Source organism: Apteryx mantelli, chromosome 15 (genome assembly GCF_036417845.1).
Source record: "Apteryx mantelli isolate bAptMan1 chromosome 15, bAptMan1.hap1, whole genome shotgun sequence".
Lineage (NCBI taxonomy): Eukaryota > Metazoa > Chordata > Aves > Apterygiformes > Apterygidae > Apteryx > Apteryx mantelli.
In genome coordinates, this window is record NC_089992.1 from 13,052,137 (window position 1) to 13,066,857 (window position 14,721).

Genomic DNA, 14,721 nt, shown 5'->3' on the forward strand with positions numbered 1-14,721 from the left:
CATCTTATATCTGTAATCTCTACTATTTCTCTGTTTTTTTTAATTGAAAGTTGGAAAGAGATGTTAGTTTGAAGTCACTGAATTGTCTAGTCATCTCAAAGAGAAGGGGTCTGAGAGGTCATAAAAGCTGTGATTGTTAGTGTGTTTATATTATATTCCCCTAAAAAGATGAATTTGTTCTACTTACTCCATGAAATCACAAAAGATCACAAGTATATTTGGAAAAATAAAGTATCTTGTCCTATTATGTTTATGGCTTCTACCAGTTTAGCAGAGGTGGTCAAGCATATATAACTTTATGTCTTTCTGGAAGTAACTCAATGAAGACTACTTTTGTCTTCTCTCTGATGCAGCTGTCTGTGAAAATGGATGTCTAAATGGAGGGCGATGTGTGGCTCCCAACCGATGTGCTTGCACATATGGCTTTACTGGACCCCAGTGTGAAAGAGGTATGTGCCCTAAAACTGAAAAAGTTGGTGTTCCCTCTTGCTTAATACTAAGATACTGGTGATGTTACACATTTAAATATTAATATTTTATTATTGTCTATGAATAAGGTAAAACAGAATTAAGGTTCTCGTAGAATGCAATGTATGGATTCTTTATTGAAAGCAAAACTTCAGTCTGAGAGAATTGTAGAGATCTTAGTTATGGAAAGCTACAGATTAAAACTGTAACAGCTTTCCTAGACAGCATTTTTAATGAAAAAGGAAATTTTAGCATTGATATAGGAAAAAAACATTCAATCTTATTTTGTCTTGTGATTTTATGTATCACAGGCATTGATTGATATGCTTTTAAAGGTTAGTTCTTCAGTCCAAGGTAGATTTTAGCAAGTGTTATTTTCTTTTCCTGGAGCAAAAATTCCCATTTAATTACTAATAGTAGGGTTGTTGAGCCATTGCCTACTTTAATCCATAATTGAATTGATTGGATTTTTTTTGTTAGTTTCAAGACTGAAATTAAATATTAAGTAGCAGTTTTAGCAATATGTGAGCTTCATGAGGATAGAAACCAGGATGAAACACATATGCAACTGATTAAGGCATTTGGTTTGTTTAATTTTTGCTATGAAAACACTCTAGTGGAAGACCTGACAAAAAATATTGATAAGCTTTTTTACACAAACTGCAATTCAGTTTTTAAGTTAATAGAGAAGTACTTTGTATTGCTCTGATACATTCACTTACCAACGATGTGCAGCATCCTGCCTCTGTCTTTGGTATGTTTTCTTTTGACAACATTTATTCAATTCATCTTTCTATCTTATATGGATTCATCATTATCAATTTATAACTTCGTGTTTGAGTATCCATGGTGGTAATCACAGCTGTTTCCAGATGAAAACACAGCTATACTAACTGCCTTATCTGGTATATCAAATTGTTTCAGGGAAATTAAATGAATTTAATGTTTCATTTGAGAGAGATGCAGCAAACAATGTTTATGTACAATCATTCTGTTGAATTTTGTAATCTTAAAAATAATACATTTTCAAATGATAAGAGTTGATTGATTTGTTGATCAATTGATCTGTTTCTTTGGAAATTCATACATGCTACCCCTACAAAAGGCTGCATTACATATCTGTGAACCTAGGACAGTACTGGTGTTGGTGACTTGCTTTTGGGCTTGCATGTAGGGATGTGCTGAGCACACGCAGCTCCTGTCAGTGAGTGTGTCAGATGCTCACTGCTGTCAGGACTGCACCTGGACCTATGGTTGGCTTTTTTATATGGGCAGTGTAGGGGGTGATGCAGAAAAACAAACCATGGGGGAAGAAAACTTTGTTTGGTGCTAGAGCAGACAGTAGGATGAAGGAGATATTTTCCACACTCTGTACAGCAGAGGAAATTGCTGTGTTGGCACTGTGTGAAGTCTTGCCTATTGTCCACTGAGATATTGTAAGTAGTTCAAACTGATGGTGAAATATTTTTGAAGATTGAAAGGGAGCTCTGTTCTGAATCCTGCTTGGGCTCTTACCACCAGAGAGGAGCCTAAGCAATGGAAAAACATTAAGTATATTAGGTTAAAGGTCCTAAGTTTGAAGAGAATAAAAGCTTTACAGGTAAAGAAAGTACTGCACTGTAAAGGCTTTGAATTTCTAGCAACGACTGCTTGTTCTCCATGGGTTTGAGCTTTCAGTCTGCTGAAGTACTGTAATCTGCAAGTTTGGAAGAGGGTTCTTCAGTGCTGCTTTTACGTTGTCTGATCTGGGACCAGTTTGACTCCACCTAATTAGGACCGGTTTCAAGGCTGAAGCCTGTTAACAGCTTCAGTCCTGTCCCTCAGGGCTCCTGCCTTGCTTCTCTTGTTGGGTGGAGTGAGAAGAGGGTAGCACCAAGCTGTTGGGGCCAACTCATGCCATCAGGAAATCCCAGGCATGTTACTGTGCACAACTGAGGTGGAAGTCTTTAATCTCCGTGCCTCTTCCATAAGCAGTTTTTCTTAGAACACGTTTGATTCTATAGTTATCTGTAAAAGAGAAAATATAGATTAATGAGCCACAGTATTTCTGATTGCTCACTTCAGTGTTGAGGCCAAATGATAGTCATATCTTCCCAGAAAACCTCTGAAATGTGGTCTCTCTCACAGAGATTTCCTGCAGCCTCTGTACCTTGGTGAGCTAATCTGTTCCCCTCCTCTAAAAAGGGTGTGGTGGTTTTTGGTCTCTGAATCACATTATGCCATCAGAAAAACTTTTCTGAATATAACTTTTCAATTCTAAACTAATGTTGGTCTTAGTTGGAATAACTGGCATTGTTCAGCACATGCACCTGTGTGGTCATTAGGGAGTTGTCTGGCTGCATATGATTTTACACATCTGTCAGCTAAGTAAAAGGTCCATATTTTGAATCTAGCCCTGGAACATTATGCAGATTTGCGACTTTCCCCGGTGGGTTTCTGATGTATATGTGGATGAATGTTATTCAGAAAATGATTGACAAGATTCATGCCTTGTAGAGTAAAACTGTATCTTTATTAAAAAAAATATATATATCTCTGAGCATGGAGGGAAAAAAAGGAAATTACTCAAGAGAAACAGTCTTTTAAACGATCCCATTTCTGGGAGAAGCAGGAGAGGGAGATTATTTTGAAAACATCATTTCTGAATGTAAGTGTAATGTGAAAGGGAGTGATACGGTTTTGTGGCATGCACATTCTCCATGTGTTTGGCTGTGGTTTGACTTCTAGATTATGCCATGCCACAAGCTCACAGTGATGTAAGTAATTTACTACTGCATATCATGCAGTGCTTTTCTCTACTAATAGTTAAAGTTGCTGAGTGTTTTTGGCACGTGTGTCTCAAACCGAGGAATATTCCAGCTCTTATTGCAAATGTATTTTAGAACAGCCTTGAATAGAACAATGTTGAGACAGCCGCATTCATGGGGATTATTCTAATAATCTGATACAGAAAACAACGAAAATGATCCAGATATTGTTATAGAAAAGTTTGAGCCAGTTTCTTAAGTCTAGAGGCATACTCCGTGGTTCTGTGTCTGCTGTTCTAAGTAATAATTTCCCATGTATTTGGTCCATATTTGTAATAAAAATTAGCAAGATTGGTATTACCTCAGTAAAATGCTGACTATATGATCATCAGTGAAGATCTACAAGACTTGTTTGTAGGTCAGTATCTTCAAATACGTATAAAATCAAAGTGCTTATCTGGTAAAAGACCTGCTGCTTTCACAGTGCAGCAAGCTCCATCAAAGTCTGTGGCATGAGCTTTTTTTTATTTATTCAGTCATTCTTTCAGAGAGTAGCAGCTGGCCTTGGACAGTTACAGCACACACATTGCTTTTTGTGTGGCTTACTAGAAGCGTTAATGATGTTATGAACCACTCCAAATATGAGTGAAAGGAATTTTTAGATTCATTATCATCAGTGGAGTTCCTCTGCGTGTTCTGGGAGCATGAGCCATATCACCAGTGAGATATACTGTGTCAAAGCTGGATTGATAGCCATGGTGTGGTCAAAACAGTCTTACACCTAAATCATTAACTCTTCAACTGTTGTGTATGGTGTTTGGCACCTTTCCAGGGCAGGGGAAGCCTCCAGGGCGTACTGTCAAGTATACGCAGGTGTATCATAAATACAACAGACCTGGTATTTCTTTGGGATAATGTTCATCAAAAAGGTGAACTTGACATAAACTAAACAGCAAAAGTGTAGTGGAATTGGAAAGGTTTCCTACAGCAATTTGAGACAGATTTAAAATACGTAGTCCATAAAAGAAAATATTTCATGGATTCTGGCTCAGTTAAAATTATTTGCGCTTCTAGGATTCATTCTGAAAGGTGCCGAGTTCTCTGGCCTAATCCAGTGATGGGCTTTGACATGCATTTAACTTCAAACTTGAGATGTTAGTATACTTAGAATTAAGCAAATGCTTAAGGGCCTTGCTGGATTTTGGCCTAAGCTTTCAGAGTTTAGTACCGAGATGCGCACTGAGCTTCAAGCGTATTGTTTAGTCATATTACTATTGTGAAAAGAAATCACAGGTAATAGGAGATTAAGATGCAAACAAAACAGAATTTCTTCTGCTGGTTAAGAACTGGATGCTGTCTTTACACCATTCAACTTTTAAAACCGAAGACAGTAATATAACTTGCTCATAATACAAGCGTGTAAGTTCCCTGTAGAGCTGCTGAAGAGATTCGGAGCAGGGGCTTAGCTTGGGTTCCCCTGAGGACAATTCAGAACATCAACAGCTCTTTTTATTGTCTGTAAAAGAGCCTGGGGGATCTGGCTAGCGATGGTAGATGCCCACATTTGGCTCATGTGAAAACATCCCTATGTCATGCACTTTATGAAAGTCCAGAGGAAAAAGCAGCATGCTACAAACTCGGGGAGATCAGGCATCGCAATTAAATCTGATAGAGCCACGTCCTCCAAAATAGTGCATAAAAGCTATCTTGACTCTTTGGGTCTGTTTTGCTTTGGACTTTGGATGATTATACTTTAATAAGGTGACTTCTATAAAGTATGAAGTTGTACATTGTTGTTATCCTTGTATTCTAAAAATGCAGTGAAGTGCTTTACTTTTTCCTGTCTGGATCCATTGGAACACAGTGGAAGCTTAGAATGTGTTATGGCCCTGTTTGTTTATTTGAAGGCTTGTGACAACATCAGGGGCTCAATCCTGCTGCATTTTGGAGTTTTGCCATTGGCTTTACAGAGGAGGAGAATTAGGCCTGATGTAGTTCAAATATTAAAGATATACCATGTGTGTTGTGTTCTTTTTCTTTTTTCTGCACTCAGAATATGAGCAAATGAATGCTTTTTCTTCAGAGTCGTTTCTGTACTGCTCTCTTCATGGCAGGAATTTTTGCATAATTTTTAATTATATTTGGCCATTATTAAAAGTTCCCAGAATTAATGCCATATGTAAAAATATCTTTCCCAGAGCCTCTCTGTGAAAGTGCAACCGCTGAAAGTGGTTGAGAGTGGTGTAGTAGTGCATATATTTTTTTTCTTTCTAAATATTACAACGAGTTGAATGTTTTCTCCAAGAAGACACTGCACCCCTTAGTGTGCCCCGTCTCTGGTATTTAGTCTAAATGGAAAGTAAATAACAAAGTGTAGATAGCAGTAAAAGTATGTTCCCAAAGCCTTATGTTGCATTTAAAGTAGTATTGCAGCATATGGTAGCTGGCAAACATTTGAATAAACTTGATTTTTGTAGCTGTCTTCCAAGAAACACATCTGTTGACATAGACATGTAGTTTCTGCAGCCCTGTAACATGAATGCGTGTACAGTGCTACAGCAGCACACTAGAGGATGGCCAGGCTTGAAGGCCTGGAGGAAGTATTCTTGCACACCATTTTTCCCCCAAATATGTAACTTAATTATGAAAAGTTGCTTCAGGCTGACGTTTAGCATATTCAGTCACAGAGTGACATTTTGCTCTTTAAAGTAATTGGACTACATACATGTTGTCACTCTGATGCCTTTCCATTTTAAAACAAAAATTCAGTATCAGTGCCTTGGAGTATTTTTTCTGTGAAAGAGGTGAGCTAAATGGAAGAGGTGTGAGCTAAATGGATGAGAAGTTTTTTTTATTTTTAAAATTATAACTACAGGGGAAGTTAGTCTATACAGAATTACTATGTGTGATTTAAGATGGGTTATAATACTTTGTAATATAATCAATAGATCTCTGGATCTGAACTCAGTACTAAACTCAGTCTGTTATTTAATGCCAAAAAACATTTTAGGGTCTTGTGTATGCGAAGGTTTTATCCGTTGTTCTGTTCCTTGCAAATGCACAGCTATCTAACCAGTCATATATCTCTTTTTCTATGCTTTGTGCATCTCAGCATATCGCATAGCATGTTTCAAAATAGTTCTTCAGATATATGCTTGAAGCTTAATCAAGATCTATAAATGATTTAGTACATATGGGCTTAGGTCTCTTGTGAGATGTGAGGACTCCAACTTTGTAGATGAAGCTGAACATTTACATTTTCTTCCAGACTGAGTTTTGATTTCAGTCAAACAAATCCAAATCCAGAGTTTTCATTCAGCTATTTGGCAGTCCTTGCAGTATTTCTGTGCCTTCTTGACTGGCTGCTCGGGGCACTGACCTTGAGATGCACAGCAAGGTATTGGACTTCTGGTTTTGTTTTGATGTGATTTTAGCCGTAGCAGTGGAGATCCATACAAATTTAAACACAAATTGAGGAGCTCATGTTTGATTTTGGGATTTGATTCTTGCGTGTAGGACTTGAAGGGACTTGCATGAAAATCACCGCGTTTGTTCTCCCGCAAGGAGCCGTGCGGCAGAGCCCGCCGTGGAGCCCACCGTGGGGCCGGCTGCGGGGCCGGCAGGGCACGCTGGCAGCTTCTGCTTCCCTGCAGGCAGCGCCCGAACTCGCGTTGGCTTTGCTTGCACGGGATCTGGCTTGCGGTATCCGCAGAACGAGGAGTGGAGGCCTGCGCTTTTGTCGGAAGGTTTCGTTGAAGTTATATACACAACGAGATGTCCATGTTTGTTTGGTTATGGGAGGTTACGTCAATACATGTATGATTTTTGTGTATACAGTGCAGGCAGCTGAGGGATGTAACTTCCCTGAATGGCTCGTGCTGCCAGATCTGCGCTCTGGGGAGCATGGGGAAGAATCTCTCTGATGTCTTGTACCGTGAAGGTCGGATCTTTTCATGTGCTGAAAGCCTGAGTGACCTTGTACTGATTTTAGTTGTCGCTGCAGCGCTGCATCGAGACCTTCAGAACAAGTGGCTTTGAGCCATTCTCTGTTACCACCACTGCAAACATGCCCATTTACCTAATCTCAACTATCTCCCAACTCATGGGTCACAGCCTCGCTTCTGGAACATAACATAGCTGAACGTAACTAATTTCCCATGGAGCTTTCCATAGGAAAGGTGCTTTTAAAATGGTAACTCCTGGAGTTGAGCATGATACAGAGAATGAGTAAATGAAGCTGAGAACTTATCTGACAGTGCCCGCTTAGCCATATGGAGAAAAATGTTCCTTCTTCTCTGGGCCACTATGTGCTTTGATACGAGAAAGCACAGCTACCTAAAATCCTTTGATTTGTTGCAGTGAAAATAAATGTTTTCCTTGTGAATCACCCTGAAATTTTATATGAATATTTTCCATTCAAGCCTTTTTTTTCTTATTGAGTTGGTAAGCTGAAAATATTTTTTACAGTTGCAACAAAAAAATGAAATATCAATATAGATGATCCTCACATAGTCGGATTTGAGAGTTATGGAGTCTTTTTTTAAACTTTAGTAAATATCCTAAAGCTTTCACGATGGTCGGCTCTAACAAAGAGAAGAGAACCTCTTTTGAAACATTGTCAATCGTACCTAGTGCAAGGCTAAACTGACAAGGGCATTTCCAAGTAAAACAATTCTTTTATGTAGGTCAGCTGCAAAATGCTTAATGCTAATGAAAATATATTTTAAGCAGAGATAGTCAGAATGGTCAGTGTAACTGTTTTGTCACATGTAAATGCCCATGCAGCTTACAGCAGAGTTGATGATAAAATCTTCTCTATAAAAGTTAAAGCTTTTCTGTAGTGATCTGCTGCGTTTAGAAGGATATCTCATATGCTATCTCAGCATAAAAGTTGCAAAAATTTGTAGGAAGTAATTGTCGAAGAGCAACTGTAGCAACAGTCACATTCACACTTCCAATTGGCCTTGGGAGGTTCCGGAATAACGACTGGGTGGTTTTACATGGTTTTTTTCGGTGACAGCTTGTACGGTTTGGCACTCCAGTGAAATGCTGTAGGAAAAGAAAAGAGGCCTAAATAAGGTCTGAAAAGAAAAGAGCCCAAAGAGAAAGATCACTCTCCAAACTCTGCTCTGCTGTAAAACAGACTTTAGCTTTGCACTTCTTATCCAGAAAAAGCTCCTTTTGGAAAAAAAGGGAATTTTCTTAAGTAAAGAAACCAAGATTCAGTATTTCTCTTTGTAGGAAGATGTATAATGGCTAGAGATAAGTAATTAAAAAGGTACTTATTAAAAAGCTAAGTAAAAGCAAAGCTTTTTTAATAAGTAAAAATATTTATTAGGAAAAGCACGTGAAAGTTGTTAAAAGTGTGTGTGTGTGTGTGTATTTTAAGAACAGAAATATGTAACTTGTAAACAGTTGATTTTTGGTTGCAATCCTATCCATTTACCACGTGTCTGTTGTTGGTATTGCCTAGGCGAAGCTGGCATAGCGATGGTAACTGCAGCTGCTCTCTGCTGTGCAGCCGTACGCTGTTAGTCCTAATTTCTTTTCAAAGTGGAGCAATGCAGGTTACAGGTCCCTTCTGAAGGGGTGACTGTGCGCCATCTTCCTTGGCCCTGAGTGTTTAACTTAGCATGTGACTCTGCTTTTAAAAAGCATTTAACTTGAGTAAGTCTGGTTTACCAAATGGTCCTGGTCACGTTTTATGATTGGCCTGTCTTCCGCATTTAGGTTTTCTGCCAAGTTTACCTGGTGATCACCAGGAATTTCAGTACTGTTCCGGTTTCCCCCTTACTCCTTGGGATGAATAATCTGCTATGACCCTCTAATACTTCTTGTTTTAACTCGGTGGCACCGACTGCAGCAGGGGAGAAGGGAGCAGGGTGGAAACCCGCCTGCCCGCGGCTGCCGCCTCCCCGCTGGCGCGTGGGGAAGCGGTGGTCTGGCGCAGGGGCTTTTGGCCAGAGCCATGGGCGCGCTGCGGGACGGAGCAGGGGGCAGGACCCCTTGCTGACATCACAGCACTGCACTTAGATCCCGTGGGATTTTATTGTACTTTCTGATTTTTGCTTTTTCCTGTTTTTGTGTACACGGCAGTCTCTGAGTGATGGCCTGTCTCAAGATTATGCCATCAGTTTTGCTGTAGGTCCTTTCACGTGGGGTCCCACTGCTCACGGTTGCTCCATTGAATCTACTGACAGATGAGTTTCCAGCAAAGCTGGGGAAAGCAGTGCTTCTCCAGCAAAAACAGACAACACATGAAAATTCACAGCTACTACATAGTGGGGTGACTTCTACAGATCAAAGAATTTGCTTAATTTTTTAAAAAATTAATTACAGGGGAGAGAAGACAATTTCTAACTGTATTTCAGCTACTGCAAAGTGTGTTTAAAATTTATGTTTGTTTGTGATTTGTAACACCTCCAACTGTGTCATTCAAACCATTTAACCATTTAAGGAAGGTCCAGTGGTGACATTATCACAACGTTCATAATTATGGATGTTCTGCATTTCTTCTTGTTTGTGTGTTATACTGTGCAGAGGATGTTTTTCCTGTAGCAACTATTAATGGGGAGCCAGGCAATGACAGCATATTTTACACCAATAATTCCTAGTGAACTTGCCTAATAAAATTCTCAAAATGGAGTAGCCAGTTAAAAAAAATATATAAGCTGACAAAATTACAGTGGTTCATGGGGTGGTGGAGTAGGGCATGCTCTTAACTCCTATTAACACTGACAAGAGGTACATTTGTAAACCTCTCTTTTGTGAGTGTGAGAATGGACTTCAATTTTTTTTTTACTTTGGAATTGCCTGGAATTTTGGAATTTTTACCTGGAGGGGGTGGATGTTTTCTTACTATGATTCTTGGATGTTGTGGCTTACTTCTGTCATGCAGTCAGTATAACACTAGTGAGAAAGAAATTAACCTGTCATTTTCAAATGATAATCAGTGACATGCAGGAAATTATGTACTAGAGATGCAAGCATCCCAGGAAGGACTCGCTTCGTTCTTACTTGGTGCTTACATTGGTTCTGGAAACCATATTTGTTCTCCTCCCTGCATTTGCTGGAACTATTTGAGATCTGGCTTCCTACTGTATCACAGCTAAAGCCATGATGTGTTTGAGACTTTCCCATCTTTGCTGTTTGATCCGTTTGTCCAGTCTCTGGCAGCCCCTTAGTAACTACAGGTGCATTGTCAGGGGGACTTTCCTACTTGCACTTGACACTGGCTATACTTGTCTACTTGTCACATACAACAAAAAGATGGGAAAGACCTGTTAACTAGAGGCCATTCCAGAGCCCATCCTGTACATGGCTTCACTGTGAGGTTGCTGATGCACACCATTTGTGTGCGGATATGTACTTGCTAACTCAATTTTGGGGGAAAAGGAGGACAAGTACAGAATAGAATTCAAGTTATCTAGCTGTTAGCTGTTATCTAGCTTACGGCTCTGTTCTTCCACTGAATTTGAACAGAGGCTGCAATCTAGGCAGAAATACTTAAATTATTTCTTTTGCACTGAAGGCAGTTGCTATAGCTTTGCTTCTGTCTTTCCTCTTCAAAAGTGAAAGTGGGGGAAAGAAGAGAAATTTTTTGTCCAACAGTTCTTCAGTGATTTAAGATCTGTTAAGGATGCTAACATCAGTGGTAGCTTTTAAGAGCTTTCATGCCACATCAGGTCTTAGCCCTAAGAATAAGGAAGCCAAAACTAGTTCAAAAAATCTTTAATATTCCACTGAGCTTTACCTATTGCACAAGAAAATCTATCCCAAATCAGCAAAGACGAGATGTTACACAAAGTAAGAGAACTGTTTACTTTCTTCTGCTTTTCTCATGTTCTGTAGAAATTAAAATTAGAGGCCAGCATGAAAGTGAGGAATGTGTTCTTTGTTCTTGCTTAGTGATTGACTTCAGTTACTTCAAATACATAGTGGTGATTTACTGAACCATAATTCTTCTACTACTCTTGGTGTTACACCTATTTCACTTGTATCACGTGGTTCTTACAATGCTGCAATTAAAGGCTTCACCATTCCACTTCACTATGAGGTTTTAACTTGAAAATACTAGTACCTTGTAATCTATACAGCTGAATAATGCACAAGTATGCTTTGAGGCTTCTTCCACATCTTAACTGATAATTCCATCTGATTTAGGAGGGAACTGGGTCCCTCAGCAAGGGAAGATTTTAGGATCTCAAAAGCTCTTAAGTCTACTTAAGTTTCTGAGAACTAGGGCAAGAAATAAATAGACATATAGTGGAAAGAGTATGCTGTGCACTTTCTTTAAAGTGCAATTAAGATGGATCTTAGTGAGACCCCTTGAACTGCTTCTTCAGAGGCCCTCTATGCTGGAATAGTATGGCCAGACATCTTGGTTCAGCTGAGCAGTACAGTGACAGAATGCTACTTGAGCTTGAAATGTTTATAGGAGGTAATAGTAAAACCAGTGAGCAATGAATTATAATTGTCCTGCTGGGATACGATGAAAGCCTTTATGCGAATCTCCATGTCCTGGTGGGACAGTATGGGTGGTAACTTGGAGAGATTCGTAAAATGGTAGTATGACAGCTTTACAGTCGGATTAATATGGTCTTCAAAAGAAACCACAGGGTCAAAAATGACTTCCAGACAGCAGGCTTAAAAAGCAAAAAGATCTACCATTGAAATGTGTAGTTAAAAAAAGGATAAGTGATACACAGCTGAGAAAGGAGAGTCAGTGTTAGATCAGTTTGGCACCAATAAACTTTACAATATAATTTAACAAAGCAAATACTCTGTCTGGACTGAATTGCATCAACAGTGTGAATTATCCCAGTTACCTGCTTCTTGAAGTGAAGAGGCAAAAGGAATAGTAAAATGACAAGTTGTGAGCTTTTTGAGGGGTTGAAATAAGGAGATGGTAATGTTGTAATGCACTGGGGCGGTATAGACATAGAGGGTCGTAAAGGAAAAACAAGCAAGGAAAAAGATGGAGAGGGTAAGAGGGGATGTAGCCAAATATTTTTATCTCCTTCTTGGGAACAGAGCTGCAGAGAGCATTGAAGACAGGTTGAGAAGTTTAGACTGCTTATTAGACAGGGGAAACTCGGTGGAGATGTGCATTCCATTCATCTGAATGGCTATTCTAGTAAAAACATTAGTGAGACACAAGCACAGTCCAGGAATGGTAAATGATGAATGACTTAGCAAGCTACCTCGCTGGGTATTTAATCTGTGTGGTTATCCAAATACTTTGAAATGCTTCTCTTGGCTTGAGCCAGACTGGGCAAACTGAAGTGCCATGCATTAAACCTTGTGATTTTTCAGCTCTCGGGTCCCAGCAGGAACCCAACAAGATACAGCTTCATGAAAGGTGATACTATATTAAACTAACAGTACAAGTTGTATCAAACTTGGTTCCAAATTCAATACAAAAAGTCATGTTTTTAGAAGGCATTTTAAATATCACACTAGCACTTCAGTTACTTGCTGATGTCAGTATATAAAAAAAGCTTTGTACAGCTGCTGACTGCAAGGAAGATGAGAGGTTAAATTGGGTTAGCGGAAGTGAAAGACGTGCAGTGGAAGAAGTATTGGTATCAGAATGTTTACAGAATTTGTCATTAAATAACAGAAGTGTTTTAATTGGAGGGCCAATTTAAAGCACCCTTTTTTTAAAGTTTTTTACTGTTTATGTGAAATTGAAATTTTTTAGTAAAATATACAAGGAAATACTAATTTATTCCCCTCTGAAAAAAAGAAAGTAAAGATGATGGCAAATCAATTGCAGTTTCTTATTGTGCAAGCCTTCTTGAGCAAGGGCCTGAGCTACCAATGTGTATTAGAATAATTCTGCTATTCTTACTACAGTTGATTACAGTGCTCTGTTATAAAGGGTGGAGGCACTTGGTTGTTCTCCAAAGAAAGTGAGTAATAATTGACCTAATGTACAGAGCACATGAATAACATATTCTTTTGGTAAAAAAAAATTTATGTTTTACAGGGTGTGCTAGAGTTCACATCCCTTTTTCACATCTTCCAAAAGATTTTAAAATACTCAGCTGCTCTATTAAATTTCTAATTCAACAAATACTCAAATACAAAGTATGCATTAGATAAAGCTCTTGAGTTGAATCCAAACATTGAAAAATCTTTTAATCTGCCTTGAAAACAGCTGTTTAAAATTTTGAAAAGAAATAACAACTTCCTTCAACCTATGTTGCTGATGTCCGCTTCAGTCTCAAGCTGGGAGGAATTCCTCTTTGTTACTCTGATGTGAAGTCTTAATGCTGTTGCAATGATTCAACTATCCTGAAAACACACCAGGAGTGGTGTCCTGGCCCTGTTGAAATCAATGGCAACACTTCTTCTGAGCTCAGTGTGATGGAGGACAGGATTTCACCTTTAATTGGCTCAGAAGATTGGAGGTGGTTTTGACTCCTCAACTGTAGGTCTCCAGTGCATAGACATAGGAACCCTCATTGAAACCTCCCACTGCTGCCAGTATTGCTGCTGTCCTTCGTGTTTGTCTGCTGAAGGAACTCTTGTTTTGAGAATTCTGTTTTTTAATGTCTGAATCATTTAAACATGTCAGATGTTTTCTATGCACATGCAACCTTTATTCCTTGTTTATAAATACTTGGGTAATCTTAGAAAATATTATGTAGTGACTGTGCATTAAATAGCACAAATGAAATTTCTAGGCAACTGCCCATTGCATCCAAAGAAATACCAAAAGAGTTCAAGATGGTTAACGTTATTACAATGAACATCAAAGGCAGTAATGATTTGCCACTTATTGTAAACTATTGCCAAAACCCCATAGGCAATGGCTTATGTTTATTCCACATCTCTTCATTTTGCTATGTCCAGAAGGTAGATTATACATGCATTTCACACACACACACACACACAAAAAGCATATTGTTTGTATATTCAAACATATGGGCAGTATTTTAAACTCAGATGTAGAAGTCTTATATTGTTCAGGGAAATGAAGGCTGGATGAAATTTCTCTGTAACTATGGAAGTGATCCAAAACCTACTGAAGTCGAAGGAAGGGACGCCCAAAGACTTGGGTGGGCTTTGAATCGGGCCTCATAGTTGAAGCAGTCGGATTTTGCCAGCCAGGTTTCGAGGAGGTGTGTGAAGCTGTTGAGAAAGCAATTAGTTCTGTGCTGTGGTACCCACATGTTACTATCAATCAGTAATTTTGGATAAAAGTAAAAAGTGCTCAAAGGCATAAGCCACAAATATGAACATGCATAAGCAAGGAAGAGTTCATTATCTGTAGCTGCAGGGTATGGAAAATACCATTATTTAGAACTGTATTTATTTAACAGCAATTTTGGATTTCAAGACGATGAGTGAAATCTATTGCAGTAGACTAAAAAGCAAACTAAATAGATACAATCTCTTTAAGTTTTATAGTGTAGTGTGCTTTTCCTCTTGGGCTTATGTGCTGCATGCGCAGTCTTTCATGTGATATTCTCATGATTTCTAAAGCATTTGCTGGTGT

The 14,721-nt window shown here is 38.9% G+C and overlaps 1 protein-coding gene across 1 annotated transcript in view; it reads left to right on the top strand.

Moving 5' to 3' along the window:
• Positions 1 to 14,721, top strand: part of FBN1 (fibrillin 1) — a 164,425-nt gene that overhangs the window by 25,686 nt on the left and 124,018 nt on the right. Inside the window, exon 5 of the mRNA XM_067305931.1 lies at positions 354 to 449. Coding sequence (XP_067162032.1) covers positions 354 to 449 — 96 coding nt within the window. The remainder of the gene's footprint in view (positions 1 to 353; positions 450 to 14,721) is intronic.